At 34.4% G+C, this 13,639-nt stretch overlaps 1 protein-coding gene across 6 annotated transcripts in view; it reads left to right on the top strand.

The window, feature by feature from the left end:
- Positions 1 to 12,118, top strand: part of SS18 (SS18 subunit of BAF chromatin remodeling complex) — a 75,061-nt gene extending 62,943 nt beyond the window's left edge. For all 6 annotated transcript variants that reach the window (XM_054460521.1, XM_063653519.1, XM_054460522.2 and 3 more), the window contains one exon: positions 10,000 to 12,118. In XM_054460521.1, the coding sequence (XP_054316496.1) occupies positions 10,000 to 10,026 (27 nt within the window). In that variant the 3' untranslated portion in view covers positions 10,027 to 12,118. The remainder of the gene's footprint in view (positions 1 to 9,999) is intronic.
- The last annotated feature ends 1,521 nt before the right edge of the window (positions 12,119 to 13,639 follow it).

Below are 13,639 nucleotides of genomic sequence, written 5' to 3'. Positions count from 1 at the left end.
TAATTCAACAAACTGCCAGAATGTTTTCCGAAGTAGTTGTACCATTGTACATTCCTATCATTTTACATTCCTACCAGCAGTGTATGATTTCACCCATATCCATTGCCAATATTTGGTATGAATCAGTCTTTTAAATTTCATTTATTCTAATAGGTGTGTTATAACACCTCATGACTTTAATTTGAGTATCCCTAAGGATAAATGATGTTGACCATCTTCTCTCACTTATTTGCTACCTATATTTCTTTTCAGGAGTGTCTGTTTAAATCCTTTGCTCATTTTTAAATTGGAGGTTCTTTATTTTTTTATTATTGAGTATTAAGAGGTCTTTGTATATCCTAGATACAAGTCCTTAATCAGGTATCATTTGTACATATTTTCATCCTGTCTGTTTTTTCATTCTATAAATAGTGTCTTTCAGAGACAGGAGAATCTAAATTTTGATGAAGCTTAGTTTATCAGTTTTTTTCTCTTATGGATTATGCTTTTGGGATCATATGTGTAAGAAATCTTTACCTAACTGAAGGTCACAAAGATTTTCTCCTGTACTTTCTTCTAGAAGTTATGTAATTTTAGAGTTTACATTTAAGTCTATGATTCATTTTGAGTTGATTTTTATGTATGGTGTGAAGTATGAAATAAAGTTTGCATGGCGTTTTTTCTTTCTGATGCATAGCTCATTTTCTCAGCGACATTTGTTGAAAAGACTGTCTTTTTTTTTTTTTTTTTTTGAGATGAGTCTCGCTCTGTCACCACCAGGCTGGCGTGCAGTGGCGTGATCTCAGCTCACTGCAACCACCGCCTCCTGTGTTCAAGCGATTCTCCTGCCTTAGCCTCACGAGTAGCTAGGACTACATGTGTGTGCCACCATGCCCAGCTGATTTTATTTGTTTATTTATTTATTTTTATTTGTATTTTTAGTTGAGACAGGGTTTCACCTTGTTGGCTAGGATGGTCTTGATCTCCTGACCTCGTGATCTGCCTGCTTCGGCCTCCTAGAGTGCTGGGATTACAGGCGTGAGCCACCGTGCCCAGCCAAAAACTTTTACCTACTGAATTGTCGTTTTACCTTTGCAAAAAATCAGTTGTCCATAAACATGTGTCTGTTTCTGAACTCTATTCTGTTCCATTGATCTGTTTATGTATCTTTATGCCAGTACCACACTGTATTCATTACTATAGTTTTATAAGTTTTATAGTTTTAAAATAAGTTTTATAATCAGGTAGTATTAGTTTTTGAACTTTGTTCTTTTTATACAAAGTTGTTTGGCAGTAGGTTCTTTGGATTCCATATAAATTTTAGAATCAGCTTGTCAGTTTGTACATAGAAGCTTACTAGGAGTTTCATTGTAATTGCCATGAATTTATAGATTAATTTGGGGAGAGCTGACAATATTATTTAGTCTTCCAACCTATGAACATGGCATATGTCCCTTAAAATTTTTGTTAACAGTGTCATATAATTTTCACTATATAGGTCTTAACATTTATTTTTCTAAGTATTTTATGTGTTTTGATGCTATTGTAAATTTTTTAAAATTTTAATTTCCAGTTATTAGTTGCTAGTATATACAAATAAAGCTTATTTGTGTGTATTGATATTTTATCAAAACTATAACTTTACTAAAATCACATCTAGTAGTGTTTTTGTAGATTTCATTGACTATTCAAACATAGAAATCATGTTGTCTGTGAATAAAGACAGCCTCCTTCCTTTTCAATCTGAATGCTCCCCCATGCTCCTTCCCCACCCTCCTGCTTGCCTCAACTAGAAACTCCAATACCATGTTAAATAAAAATGGTGAGAGTAGACATCTTTTGTCTTGTTCCTGATCTTAGAGGGAAAGTTGTCAGTTTTTCATCCTTATACAAGATGTTCATGTAGGGTTTTTTGTGGATGTCCTTTATCAGGTGTTATATTTCTAGTTTGCTGAGAATTTTTATTGGGAACGAATGTTGAATTTTGTCACATGATTTTTCCTTATCTATTGAGGGAATTATGGTTTTCCTTTTTTAGTTTGCTAATTTTTGAATTACATTGTTTGAGTTTCAAATGTGAACCAACTTCATACCTGGGATAAAATCTATTTGGTCATGATGTATATCTTTTTTATATATTGGGTTGATTGGCTAAAATTTTGTTAAGAATTTCTGCATTCTGCATCGCTTGAGTCCAGGAGTTCAAGACCAGTCTGGGCAACAAAGCAAGACCCCCCCCCACCTCTATAAAAATCTAGCCAGTCATGGTGGCATATGCCTGTAGTCCCAGTCAGATGTGTCCTGACTTAACAGTGGTTCAACTTAGGTTTTTTGATTTCACAATGCTGTGAAAAATGATGTGCGTTTAGTAGAAATTCTACTTCCAGTAACCATACATTGTTTTATACTTTCAGTGCAATGTTTAATAAATTACATGAGGTATGCAAAACTTAGGATATTTTCAACTTACAGTGGGTTAATTGGGACATAACCCCATGGTAAGTCAAAGAACATCTGTATTTTCATGACAAATTTTGGAATCTGTTTTTTTTTTCTTGTAACATCTTTGTCTGGTTTTGTTACTGAGGTAGCACTGGTTTCATAGAGTGAGTTGGGAAGAATTTCCTCCCTTCAGAAAATTGGCATTATTCTTTCTAAAATGTTTGGTGCAAGTTACCAGTGAAGTCATCTGGGTTTGTAGTTTTTTTGGTGAGAAATTTTTAAATTATAAATTTAATTTGTGAAATATAGGGGGTATTCAGGTTATCTGTTTTTTTCTTGAGTAAATGTTTTGTGTATTTTTCATAGGAGTTGTCCATTTTATCTATGTTGTTGAATAATTTCTTTATCATCACTTAATATCTCCATAATCTGTAGTGATATTACCTCTCTCATTTCTGATATTAATAATTTGTGTCTTCTCTCTTTGTCCTCATTTATCTGGCTAGTTTTAATCTACCTATTGATTTTTCTCAAAAAGCAGCTTTTGATTTTATTTATTGCCTTTTGCCCATTTGCTTTTATGTTTCTTTGATTTCTGCCCAGAACTTTATTATTTCTTTTTTTCTGCTTACTTGGGTTTTATTTGTTCTTCTTTTTCCGGTTTCTTAAGATTGAAGTTGTAGTCCCATTGATTTAAGAACTGTCTTTCTTTCTAATATAGATGTTTATTTCTAAGTACTCTTGAACTGCATCTGATGCTGTTATTTTTAATCAGTTCAAAATACATCCTGGTTTCACTTTTTATTTCTTTTTTGACCCACAACACATCAGAAGTGTGCAATTTCATTTTCAAATATTTGGAGATTTTCAGATCTTTCTGATGAATTTACTCCTTTACCATTATCAAATAACTGTCTTTATCCCTGCCAATATTTTTTGCTCTGAAATCTAGTTTGTCTAGTATCAATACTGCAATACCACTTTTCTTTTGATTAGTATTAGAATAATATATTTTTCATCCTTTTAACATATTTGTTTTTATATTTAAATTATATTTCAAGTAGACAGCATATGTAGTCAGTCGGATCTTGCTTTTTTTAAATCCAACCTGCCAATTGCTGCCTTTAAATTGGGGTTTTTGACATGTTTAGTGTGATTATGGATATGATTAAGTATATCATCTTTATTTTTTCTATTTGTCCCATCTGGTTTTTGTTCTTCTTTTCCTCTTTTTCTGCCTTCCTTTGATTTTTCTCCTGTTTTTAACAAAAACAGCTTTATTGAGATATAAGTCACATATCATACAAGTCACCATTCTAAAGTATATCATTCAGTGGTTTTTAAGCATATTCAAAAAGGTAGACTGGGAGTGGTGGCTCACGCCTGTAATTATAGCACTTTGGGAAGCTAAGGCAGGAGGATTGCTTGAGCCCAGGAGTTGAAGACCAACCTGGGCAACGAAGCGAGACCCCACCTCTACAAAAAACTAGCCAGGCATGATGGCATGTGTCTGTAGTCCCAGCTCTTCAGGAGGCTGAGGCAGAAGATTGCTTGAACCCAGGAGGTCCAGGCTGCAGTGAGTTGTGATTGTGTCTCTATGCTCCAGACTGAGTGACAGAGCTAATATCATGTCCCAAAAAAAAAGTACAGCCATCACCACCCTCTAATTTTAAAACATTTTCACCAACCTGATAAACTGTATACCTATTAGCAGTCACTCCTCATTCCCCTTCAACTACTCAGCCTTAAATACTTAAATACTCAGTCTATAATTTCATTTTCAAATATTTGGAGATTTTCCAGCAACAGTAGTTTACTTTCTATCTCTACGGATTTGCCTATTCAGTACATTTAAGATAAATGGAATCATACAATATGTGGAGTTTTGTGACTGGTGTTTTGTTTTTTTACTTAAAATAATATTTCCAAGGTTCATCTATGTAACGTGTATCAGTGACTTCAAGTGATAGTATGCCTATATATTGTGTAAGAACCTTAAGGTAGTCTGCTTTTCTTCTCGATCTTTGTGTTATTGTTACAAATTTTACTTCTGTGTATGTTATAAACCCCACAGTATATTGAATTTATTTTTGTCTAAAAAAATCAGTTAAAGATACTTAAATAATAAGGAAAAAAAATTTTAAATTGATCCATGTAGTTACCGTTTTTGGTACTCTTCATTATTTATGTATGGATTCATATTTCTATCTGGTATGATTTTTGTTTGCCTGAAGGACATTAACATTTCTTGAAATGCAGGTGTACTGGTAATAATCAGCTTTTGTATGTCCGAAAAAAATGTTTATTTCACCTTTATTTTTGAAAGATATTTTCTCTGGGTATAGAATTCTAGGCGGACAGTTTGTTTTTGTTTTCTTTCCATACTTTAAAGATGCTCCACTCTTTTCTTCCTTACGTTGTTTCCAAGGAGACATTTGCTGTCATTTATCTTTGTTCTTTTGTAGTTAATATGTCTTTTTTTCTCTGTTTTTAAGATTTTCCCTTTATCAAATTGTTTGATTGAAGAAATTTCTCTCTTGCCCAAATTGTTTTGAGCAATTTGATGAGAACATGCATTGGTGTTGATTTCTTCATGTTTCTTATGCTTGGAGTTTGTTGAGTGTTATCTCAGACTTTGTCGTTTTCATCTCTAAAAGTTTGGTTTAGGTCTTTTTAATATTTTCCGTGTCTGTCCTTAATTGTTTTGAACATATGGAATACAAGTATAATTCTTTTAATATCTTCTGCCAACTCTAATATAAATCTATGTCATTTTAGGGTCAGTTTTAATCAGTTTTTTTCTCTGTCCTTTGTGTGCGTGATAATCTTTGATTGGATTCCAGACATTGTGAATTTTATGTTGGGTGATGAAGATATATGTATACCTAGAGATATTCTTAAGCTTTGCTTTGGGATTCAGTTTAATAAGTTACAAACAGTTTGAACTTTCTGAAATTGCTTTTAAGATATTTTAGGCAGGACAAAGAGCAGTGTTTAGTCCTGGGCTAAATACTCATCACTGATAAGGTAAGAGCCTTTTGGGTGTTTTGCCCAATGGCCTTTGAATTGTAAGGCTTTTTACTCTGGCTGGTGGGAATAAGCACTGTTTCTGTTCCTATGTGACAAACAAGTATTGTTTCCCCTAATCCTTTTGGGTGTTTCTTGCCTCAACCTTGGGTATTTTCCTCACACATTTGCATATCTGTACTATGCTGAATAGGAGGAGGGTTCCTCTGCAGATCTCTACAGTTGTCTCTTTAGGCAGATCTTTCTTCTAGGGTACTCTGTCCTGTTAACTCTAGCTACCTTTTTCTCTCCAGACTCTAAGCCTCATCTCCTTAAGTCAGAACATCTGGCAGACTCAGCCTCAGTTCCCCTTCGTGTACTGCAGGCTGGAAACTCTCAAGGTAGTTAGCTGTGGTAGTCAGAGGGCTGGCCTCGTTTGTTTACCATGTCTCAGGGATCATTGTCCTTTGTTGGCTCTGTCCTGTGTGTCCTGAATATGATTATCATATGCTTTGTGTAGTTTTTTTTTTTTTAATTGTTTCAGGCTGCCAGATAAATCCATCTTGAATAGAAACATGCATTAATTTTTCAACATTTCTCTTCATTTGACAGATTATTTTGTTACTGTTTATTGTCATATTGTTCTTCCCCGAGAATGTAACCTCTTTAAAAGCATCTCTTTGTCTGTTTTTATTACTGTTGAGTCTCTGTCACCTAGTAGAGCACAGCACATAATCAATAAATATTGGTGAATAAAGTATAAACAACTGAGTAAATAAGGCCATTACTTTCTAGATTTGAATGTGTGATCACAAGACCAGAGATAAGAGGAAACCCCTAAAATGTTGTGAAGGAATAATGTTAAGATTTTAAACTGATTAGGTAAATAGAATGAAGGAAAGAAATGTAAAGATGTTGGTATTGCTCAGATTTCTACCTTAGGAACTCTTCTCATTCAATACACTCTCCCTAGGCATTCTCATTTATTCACAAGGTCTCAGTTCACCATGCTGTTGACTCCCAAATCTCTATTTATAGTCTCAGTCTCTCTTCTGGAAATCAGATGCCTACTCGACAGCTCTGCTTAGGTGTATCATAGGTATTAATTCAGCAGAAACAAAATAAATTTATAATTTTTTCTACCAAAACTTTTCTGTGTTCTTTATCAAAGAGAGGGGTACTATCACCAAGCTAGAATGCCAAGTGCCTGTTTGATATTTAAGTGTCCCTCCTTTTCCTCCCTCGTCTAATAAATGACAAATGTTAGAGCTTCCTTTTTGAAAAGCATTTGAACCCATTCATTACTCTCTAACCTACACCCTTATCTTAGTTTAGACCATGTTCATCTCCTGTCTTCATCACAGTAGGATCTTCCATACTGTCTTCTTTCCTGTTAAAATTCTTTATACTGTAACCAGAGGAATTTTTTTAAAAATTGAAGAAGCAAAGAGAGAGAAGGTGAGGCTTAGAGTGTTCAAGTGATTTACTCAAGATAACAGAACTGAGGAGTGGTGAAGCTGCATGACTACTGCTGAGTGCTGAAAGCCCGTGCTCTGTTCACTGTCATGCTGCCACCCATATTGTTAATGAGTACTTGAGTAGTTCACAGAGCATTTTCATGTTTTTCTTCTTGAATAACTTTTTAAAATAGAGATTATAATTACCCTTGTCAGATGATAAAATTGAAAGTCAAGGGAGGTTAAGCAACTTGCCCAAGGATAAGAAGCTGTTAAATGGTGACGTTAGCACTAGAAGTTGGTTTCTGGCTCCAAAACCCATACTTTTAATCCTTAATGCCACCTTGGAATTTGTTAATGGTTGCAGATACACAACCTACCTTTTTAGGCATGATTGTGATTTTGTTTGGTCCTAGCATTGTGATCAAGTATGGGCCAAGTTACTTAGACTCTCAGTGCCTCCATTTCTTCATCTATAAAATGGAGATAATATGTACTATATAGATTATAGATGGACACAAAGCATTTAATACAATGTGTGACACATACTAAGGTATTATTATCAGGGTATATTATTAGCTTCTACTCCTCATTATTGCATATTCTTTCTTCCCACTTCCCTAAGCATTCTATATTTTATCCTCCGTGCCTTTGTTTCAGCTATTTCTTCTATTTGAATTGCCGCCTTTTCTTTTCTTTTTTCTGCTATTCAGATCTTATTGTTTTCTCAAGGCTCCCACATTCTTGGGAATATTTTTCTAATTAATTTAGGCTGTGTTAGCCTTTTCCTTTCTGAACTCTCTTAAGTTTGCTAAGACTTAAGAGAACTTATCTGTTTTGTAATTATACCTTAATTTCTGAGTCTTCTCTGTTTTCCATATTTATGATGATGATGAGTGTTTGTTCCATAAGTGTTCACAGTTGCTTAGATATAATTTATTTGGTATACATTATTGACCTGGTCTCTTTCTTCAAGTAGTTCATAATATAGTAGATAAATTACAGCTTATAAACTATGGTACAGTGGTTCTTAACCTCTTCTGCTTTCACATCATTTATATTTGCAACTCACTTCCATCATTAACATCTCATTTTACACATTGACTAGGGGAGCATTTCCCTCCATCATTGAGAGTCACTGATTTATAATTCTAAAAAGCGCTTTCTCATGTCCTCTCTTATTTAAGCATCATAACAAACAAATGAGGTACAGCAGTTAATGTAGCCATTAACAGAAGGGAAATTGTGATCCAGAGATATATATGTTACTCTCCCACTGATGATTGAAGAAACTGAGTCTCACAGAGCTTTTTTAAGACTCAAATAAGAAGTTAGCAATAGAGTTGGAACTTAAACTCAGATTTAGTATTTAGACAATCTAACAATGGAATAATAAGCTCCAGTATGCTAACCAATAACTTTCTTGTTTTAAACCTTTCATTATGTTTATTTTAAACACATATAGAAAAGAGAGTAATATAGTGAATCCCTGTGTACCCATCACCCAACTTCATCAGTTTATCAACATTTTGCCAATGTTGTTTTATCTACCCCTCTACACTATTTTTTTCAGAGTATTTTAGAGCAAATCTTAGATGTGATATCATTTTACCCATAAATCCTTCAAGATGATCATTGATTTAAATTCAGCTGAATATAACTATGTAAAACACACTAGTGTAAAATCCCTAATCTCCTTTTTTTTTGAGACAGAGTCGCTCTGTTGCTCAAGCTGGAGTGCAGTGCAACCTTCGCCTTCTGGGTTCATGCAATTCTCTTGCCTCAGCCTCCCAAGTAGCTGGGATTACAGATGTGCGCCACCATGCCCAGCTAATTTTTGTATTTTTAGTAAAGACCGGGTTTCACCATGTTAGTCAGGCTGGTCTCGAACTCCTGACCTCAAGTGATTCACCCGCCTTGGTCTCTCAAAGTGCTGGGATTACAGGTGTGAGTCACCATGCCCGGCCCATAAAATCCCTAATTCTGTTTAATTCATTATTCCATCGTATATATGGTGACATTCAACACATTGTCATGTGTATTTACTTCTGTGGAAATGTAGATTTTTAGGGTGCCGTTTCTTACGGTAGAGAAGTATTTTAAGTCTAGAATGTTTTCGAGTTACATTATTGTGACGTGCGGAGAGAGTTGTTTAGCCAAAGGAAACAGTTAACTAATTATATGCTTCCAGTGAGTCATGCTTTTTGAAAATTAGTGCTTTTATGAACATCTGTTTTAAACACATTTAAGAAATTTTTAATAAAATACATATTTCATAGTATGTCTTTCTTTTTTTCTACCTTCTGTTTTAGAGGAAAAGATGTTGCTTCTCTTCTCCAAAAGTTAACCTGAACAGATGTATACCGGACATTGTTTACCCCCCACTCACAGAATTGTGCTGCTTCATCATGTCCTTTGTGCTGCTTCATCATGTCCCTTTTATCTATATTCCCTTTCTGTCTCATCCTGTCATCCTGAGGGTCTTCAAGTCTACCTTATTAAAAAAACAAAACAGACAACACAAAAAAAACCAACTTTCCTTTATTTTATGTCCCTGTGGCCTGTCTAAATACCTCTACTGAACTTTGTTGACCTCAGGGAAAGGCTCAATTATTTTGGTACGGATAGAAGGTTCTTTACCTTTTATGTCCCACATACCTTTCCATTTTCACTTGCCACTTATTGCAAATACCCTTGATGTTCATTTGTAATAATTATAACAAGCTAAACACTCACAAAGTTGTCACACTAGCATGATTTACACCCTAATATATATATATTACATCAGAGTTTAGTACTAGAACTTCTCACTCAATGTCTGCTCATTCAACAAAACTCACTAAACATTTAAGTTCCCACTCTGACAAGTATTATTCTAGGCTCATTTGCTAATCCCTAGCATATTTTGGACTATGAAATTCATTTGCAATTGAATATAATATCAGAAGAAATTACAGGGTGATACTGTGTACCTAATGATATAAAAAAATTTTGTTTATTGTAGGTACGGCTGCTTTTTTGTGGTATGACAGTGTTAGAAATGATTCGTTTGTAATCTTCTTTGCCTGTTACGGTCAAACTATTATCTAATTATATTTTTAAATTTATCTTTTAGGGACAGTATGGAAATTACCAGCAGTGAAAAAGTACTTACATTCCAATAGCCAGTATCTATTAGCAGCCATATTGTCACCTCAGCACTGTGGACACCTCCCTGTGAAGAGATCCTTCCATTCCATCTAGTTTTTGGAAAAACCTTGTGGATAAGTGGCTGTTTCATCAGTAAGCAGCCTTTGTGGTTTAGTTATAAAAGGCTTTAGTAGCTCAAAAATACTCTTGATTTCACATTTCTACTCTAGATGGCAACATTGGACAGAAAATGCAATGACATAACCAATTTGTAATGATTTTGGAACTGTGTTTCAAATGGACTGTTACAGACTGAAAGGTGTGAACAGCTTTGTATGTTTATGAAGGGTAAGGGAATTTAATACTTTTCCACAGATTTTTTTGTAAGGGGAAGAGGGAAATGTACACTTTTTACAGCAGCAATATTTTGTATATTATGTTTATTTCATGTGGTGAATATGCAAGGCGGTACACTACGCACTGGACAGAATCAGAAATCCTCTGTTAATGTGGACTGGAGCATGGTAGATGCTTGATTGTTTTGGTCTCAAAATGGTGTGCTATAAAGATAAAGGTGAGGGGAAGACAAAGCACACCATATGTCCACTGTTCTGTTCTCATAGAGGAAATTCAAATCCCTTTTATCTATTAGATAATCAAGGGCACTGTGATACAGTTTTGAGTAAAAAGACATTTTGTAAAAGCCTTCCAGTTTTGTGTATTAAACCTTTTTATAAAGATCATTTATAATACTGTTTTAAAATGTGAGGCAATAAGAATTACTTTGTGTTGGATCTGAGGAGGCTTTGGTAAAACAGTTTCATATATATGAAAGTGGTAATCCTCTTCTAAAATAGCAATAACTGAAAATGAAAGTGTTAATTTTACCTTGTTTGAGTTATCAGGGAACTTAGTAAGTAATATCAAAGCATTTTATAAATGATATCAAAGAAGAGTCAACATTGATCCAGTAATTTTATTTTGTAACATTGAGGGATAATTGGTTATTAAACTGAATAGTTCAGGAGACTTTACAAACCTTTGTTTCAACTTTCTTATCTGGAAATAATATCATTTATAAAGGGACACTTTTATGTTTTTCCCTTTTTTATGTTGGTTAATATAACACAAAGAGATATTTAGGAAAATGCTTATTGATGAGGCTTATTCTATCTGTTTTTAAAGCACAGAGGTTGCATACTAGATAACCTTGTTTATTAGCATGGCATATTTTAATCATTATTTGAGACTGTCCTGTGCCTGATTATTTTAGCTAAATTCAGGGAGATTGCGTAGGGCAGGAAAGCATGCATTGAAAAATTTCTAACCACGGTTATTTAAGCATAATCTGAAAACATCTAGCCCAAAGGTAAGTTGCTATTTTCATCACAGTTGCCTATACCCAGGGAATAAGATGTATTCTTTATAATTGAATTGGTTTTTCCCACTTCTAACTGGAAACAAAAGAGAAGGGGTGTCATAAATTTGAATAAGCAGAACATACTGTTCTCTTAATACTGTAATCAAAAGGAGGAATTTCAGTGGGTCTCTGTGTGTGTATGAGAGAGAGTGTGTGTTTGTGTGTTTCAAGGTCAGAATAGGTTTTTTTGTTTTTGTGTTTTGTTTTTTTTTTTGAGATGGAGTCTTGCTCTTGTCGCCCAGGCTGGAGTGCAGTGACGAAATCTCAGCTCACTGCAACCTCCGCCTCCCAGGTTCAAGCAGTTCTCCTGCCTCAGCCTCCTGAGTAGCTGGGATGACAGGCACCCACCACCACACCCAGCTAATTTTTGTACTTTTAGTAGAGACGAGGTTTCGCCATGTTGGCCAGGCTGGTCTCGAACTCCTGACCTCAGGTGATCCACCCGCCTCGGCCTTCCAAAGTGCTGGGATTACAGGCGTGAGCCACCGTGCCTGGCCAGAATAGGTTTTTTCTTTCAACTTGATCAGTAGAAAATGGACATCAAGTTTGAACAGATAAAGCATGGACAGCCTTATTGTGATTGAAATGCTTGTAGGTTCTGTGCCAATTTTCCACCACTGTGTACTTTGTTGCTATTTAAAACTGTATCAACTCTAACGGAAGAATAAATTATTTGTGATTTTAATTTTCTCATTTGTTTCTTTAAATTAGATCTCTTTGACTCTCTTGTTTTGTCTGGAGACTATGCTGTGGGTTTTTATATAAGTTAGTCCAGTATAAGCAGACTATATTTGTATTCTAGGACTTTATCAAAATTCTCTTGCCATGCCCAAGTTAATTAGAATTAACCGTTCAGTAATCAGCATGTTGTGTAGGCTGTTTGTTACAGAATTCTTTCTCTGAAAATGAAGTCCATGAGGCTATAATCAAGATGACTGAATTAGATAAATGAGTTGAGGAGACAAAATTGTACTGAACCCAACCTGGTGTAGATACGTTATCTCATTTGAAATAAGCTCAACTGACATTAAGAAATAATTTGTCTTGCCAACCCATCTTCTGTTGTCTTATTCTCCTTTTAATGGAAACTAAAATTGCAATTTTAATAAGCAGAATTTCCTCCAGGACTTTCTTCCTGGAGACTAGTGCATTTGCAAGGTTTAATTGTTTTGTAACAGTCCTATTTCGTAAAAGTTTTTAATTGGTGGTGACAAAAATTACCTTACTCCTCTGATACCTGGTAAGAGGAATAACTTTACCAGTAGCTGTCTACTAGATTTGACATTTCTGTACAGACTATATATTCTACAACTGAAATTTGCATTTTATCAAAGTAATAATATCATACTATCCCGTAAAATTCCAGAAACAAAGTATTACCAAGAAAAGAGTAGGGTTACTATTAAACATTTCAAAATATGCTAAGTGTGTTAGTTCTGTTATTTGGGAATATGTTATTACTCTGTAGCATTATTCAGGTGGCACATTGTTTTTGGTTTTGTCTTAAAATTTTTTAACGGAATTTTTAAACATACACCCAAGTGTAGAGCAGAGTATGGTGCGATGCGCCGCCATGTAATGGTAACCCAATTTATATACTTAGCAACTCATGGCCACACTTCTGATTGTTCATACACTAACCCCCAAATAGAAGCAAACACTGTGTTATTTAATCACTTAAATATTCCAGTAAACATATCTAAAAGTACTTGAAGATTCTTCTTGCTCCTAAATTCTGTGTTTTCAATGTTAACATTGAGTTAGAAACCATCTCAGAATTTGTACGTATAAGTCATTGCCTTTTCTTTCATTTTAAAAAGTCATTCATGTTAAATAAAAGATTAATAGACATACATTATACAAAGAGTTAACATTTTTCATAATTTCATCCATTAAAAGTCACAATTATTAAAAATTTGGGACTTTTCTTCCAGTTTAACTTTACACAATAAGCCAACCTATATGTTATTTTTTAAAACAAAAACGGAATTATACTACATACTATTTTGCAACTTTCTTTTCTTTTTAACTTAGAAATATCTTGAATGCTCCCTGTTCCCTTGTTGCCTCTTAATTTTTTATTGTTGCAGAAACAAAGCTTTTATAAGCTATATTGCAGAGTTGTTTTTTGGGGGTTTTTTGTGTGCTGTTGGGGTATTTCTATACAGTAAATTTTTAATATCTTAGATGTAAGGCTATGGATGTT

This window comes from Pongo pygmaeus, chromosome 17, assembly GCF_028885625.2.
Source record: "Pongo pygmaeus isolate AG05252 chromosome 17, NHGRI_mPonPyg2-v2.0_pri, whole genome shotgun sequence".
Taxonomy (NCBI): Eukaryota; Metazoa; Chordata; class Mammalia; order Primates; family Hominidae; genus Pongo; species Pongo pygmaeus.
This window is presented reverse-complemented; position numbering and strand designations above follow the sequence as displayed.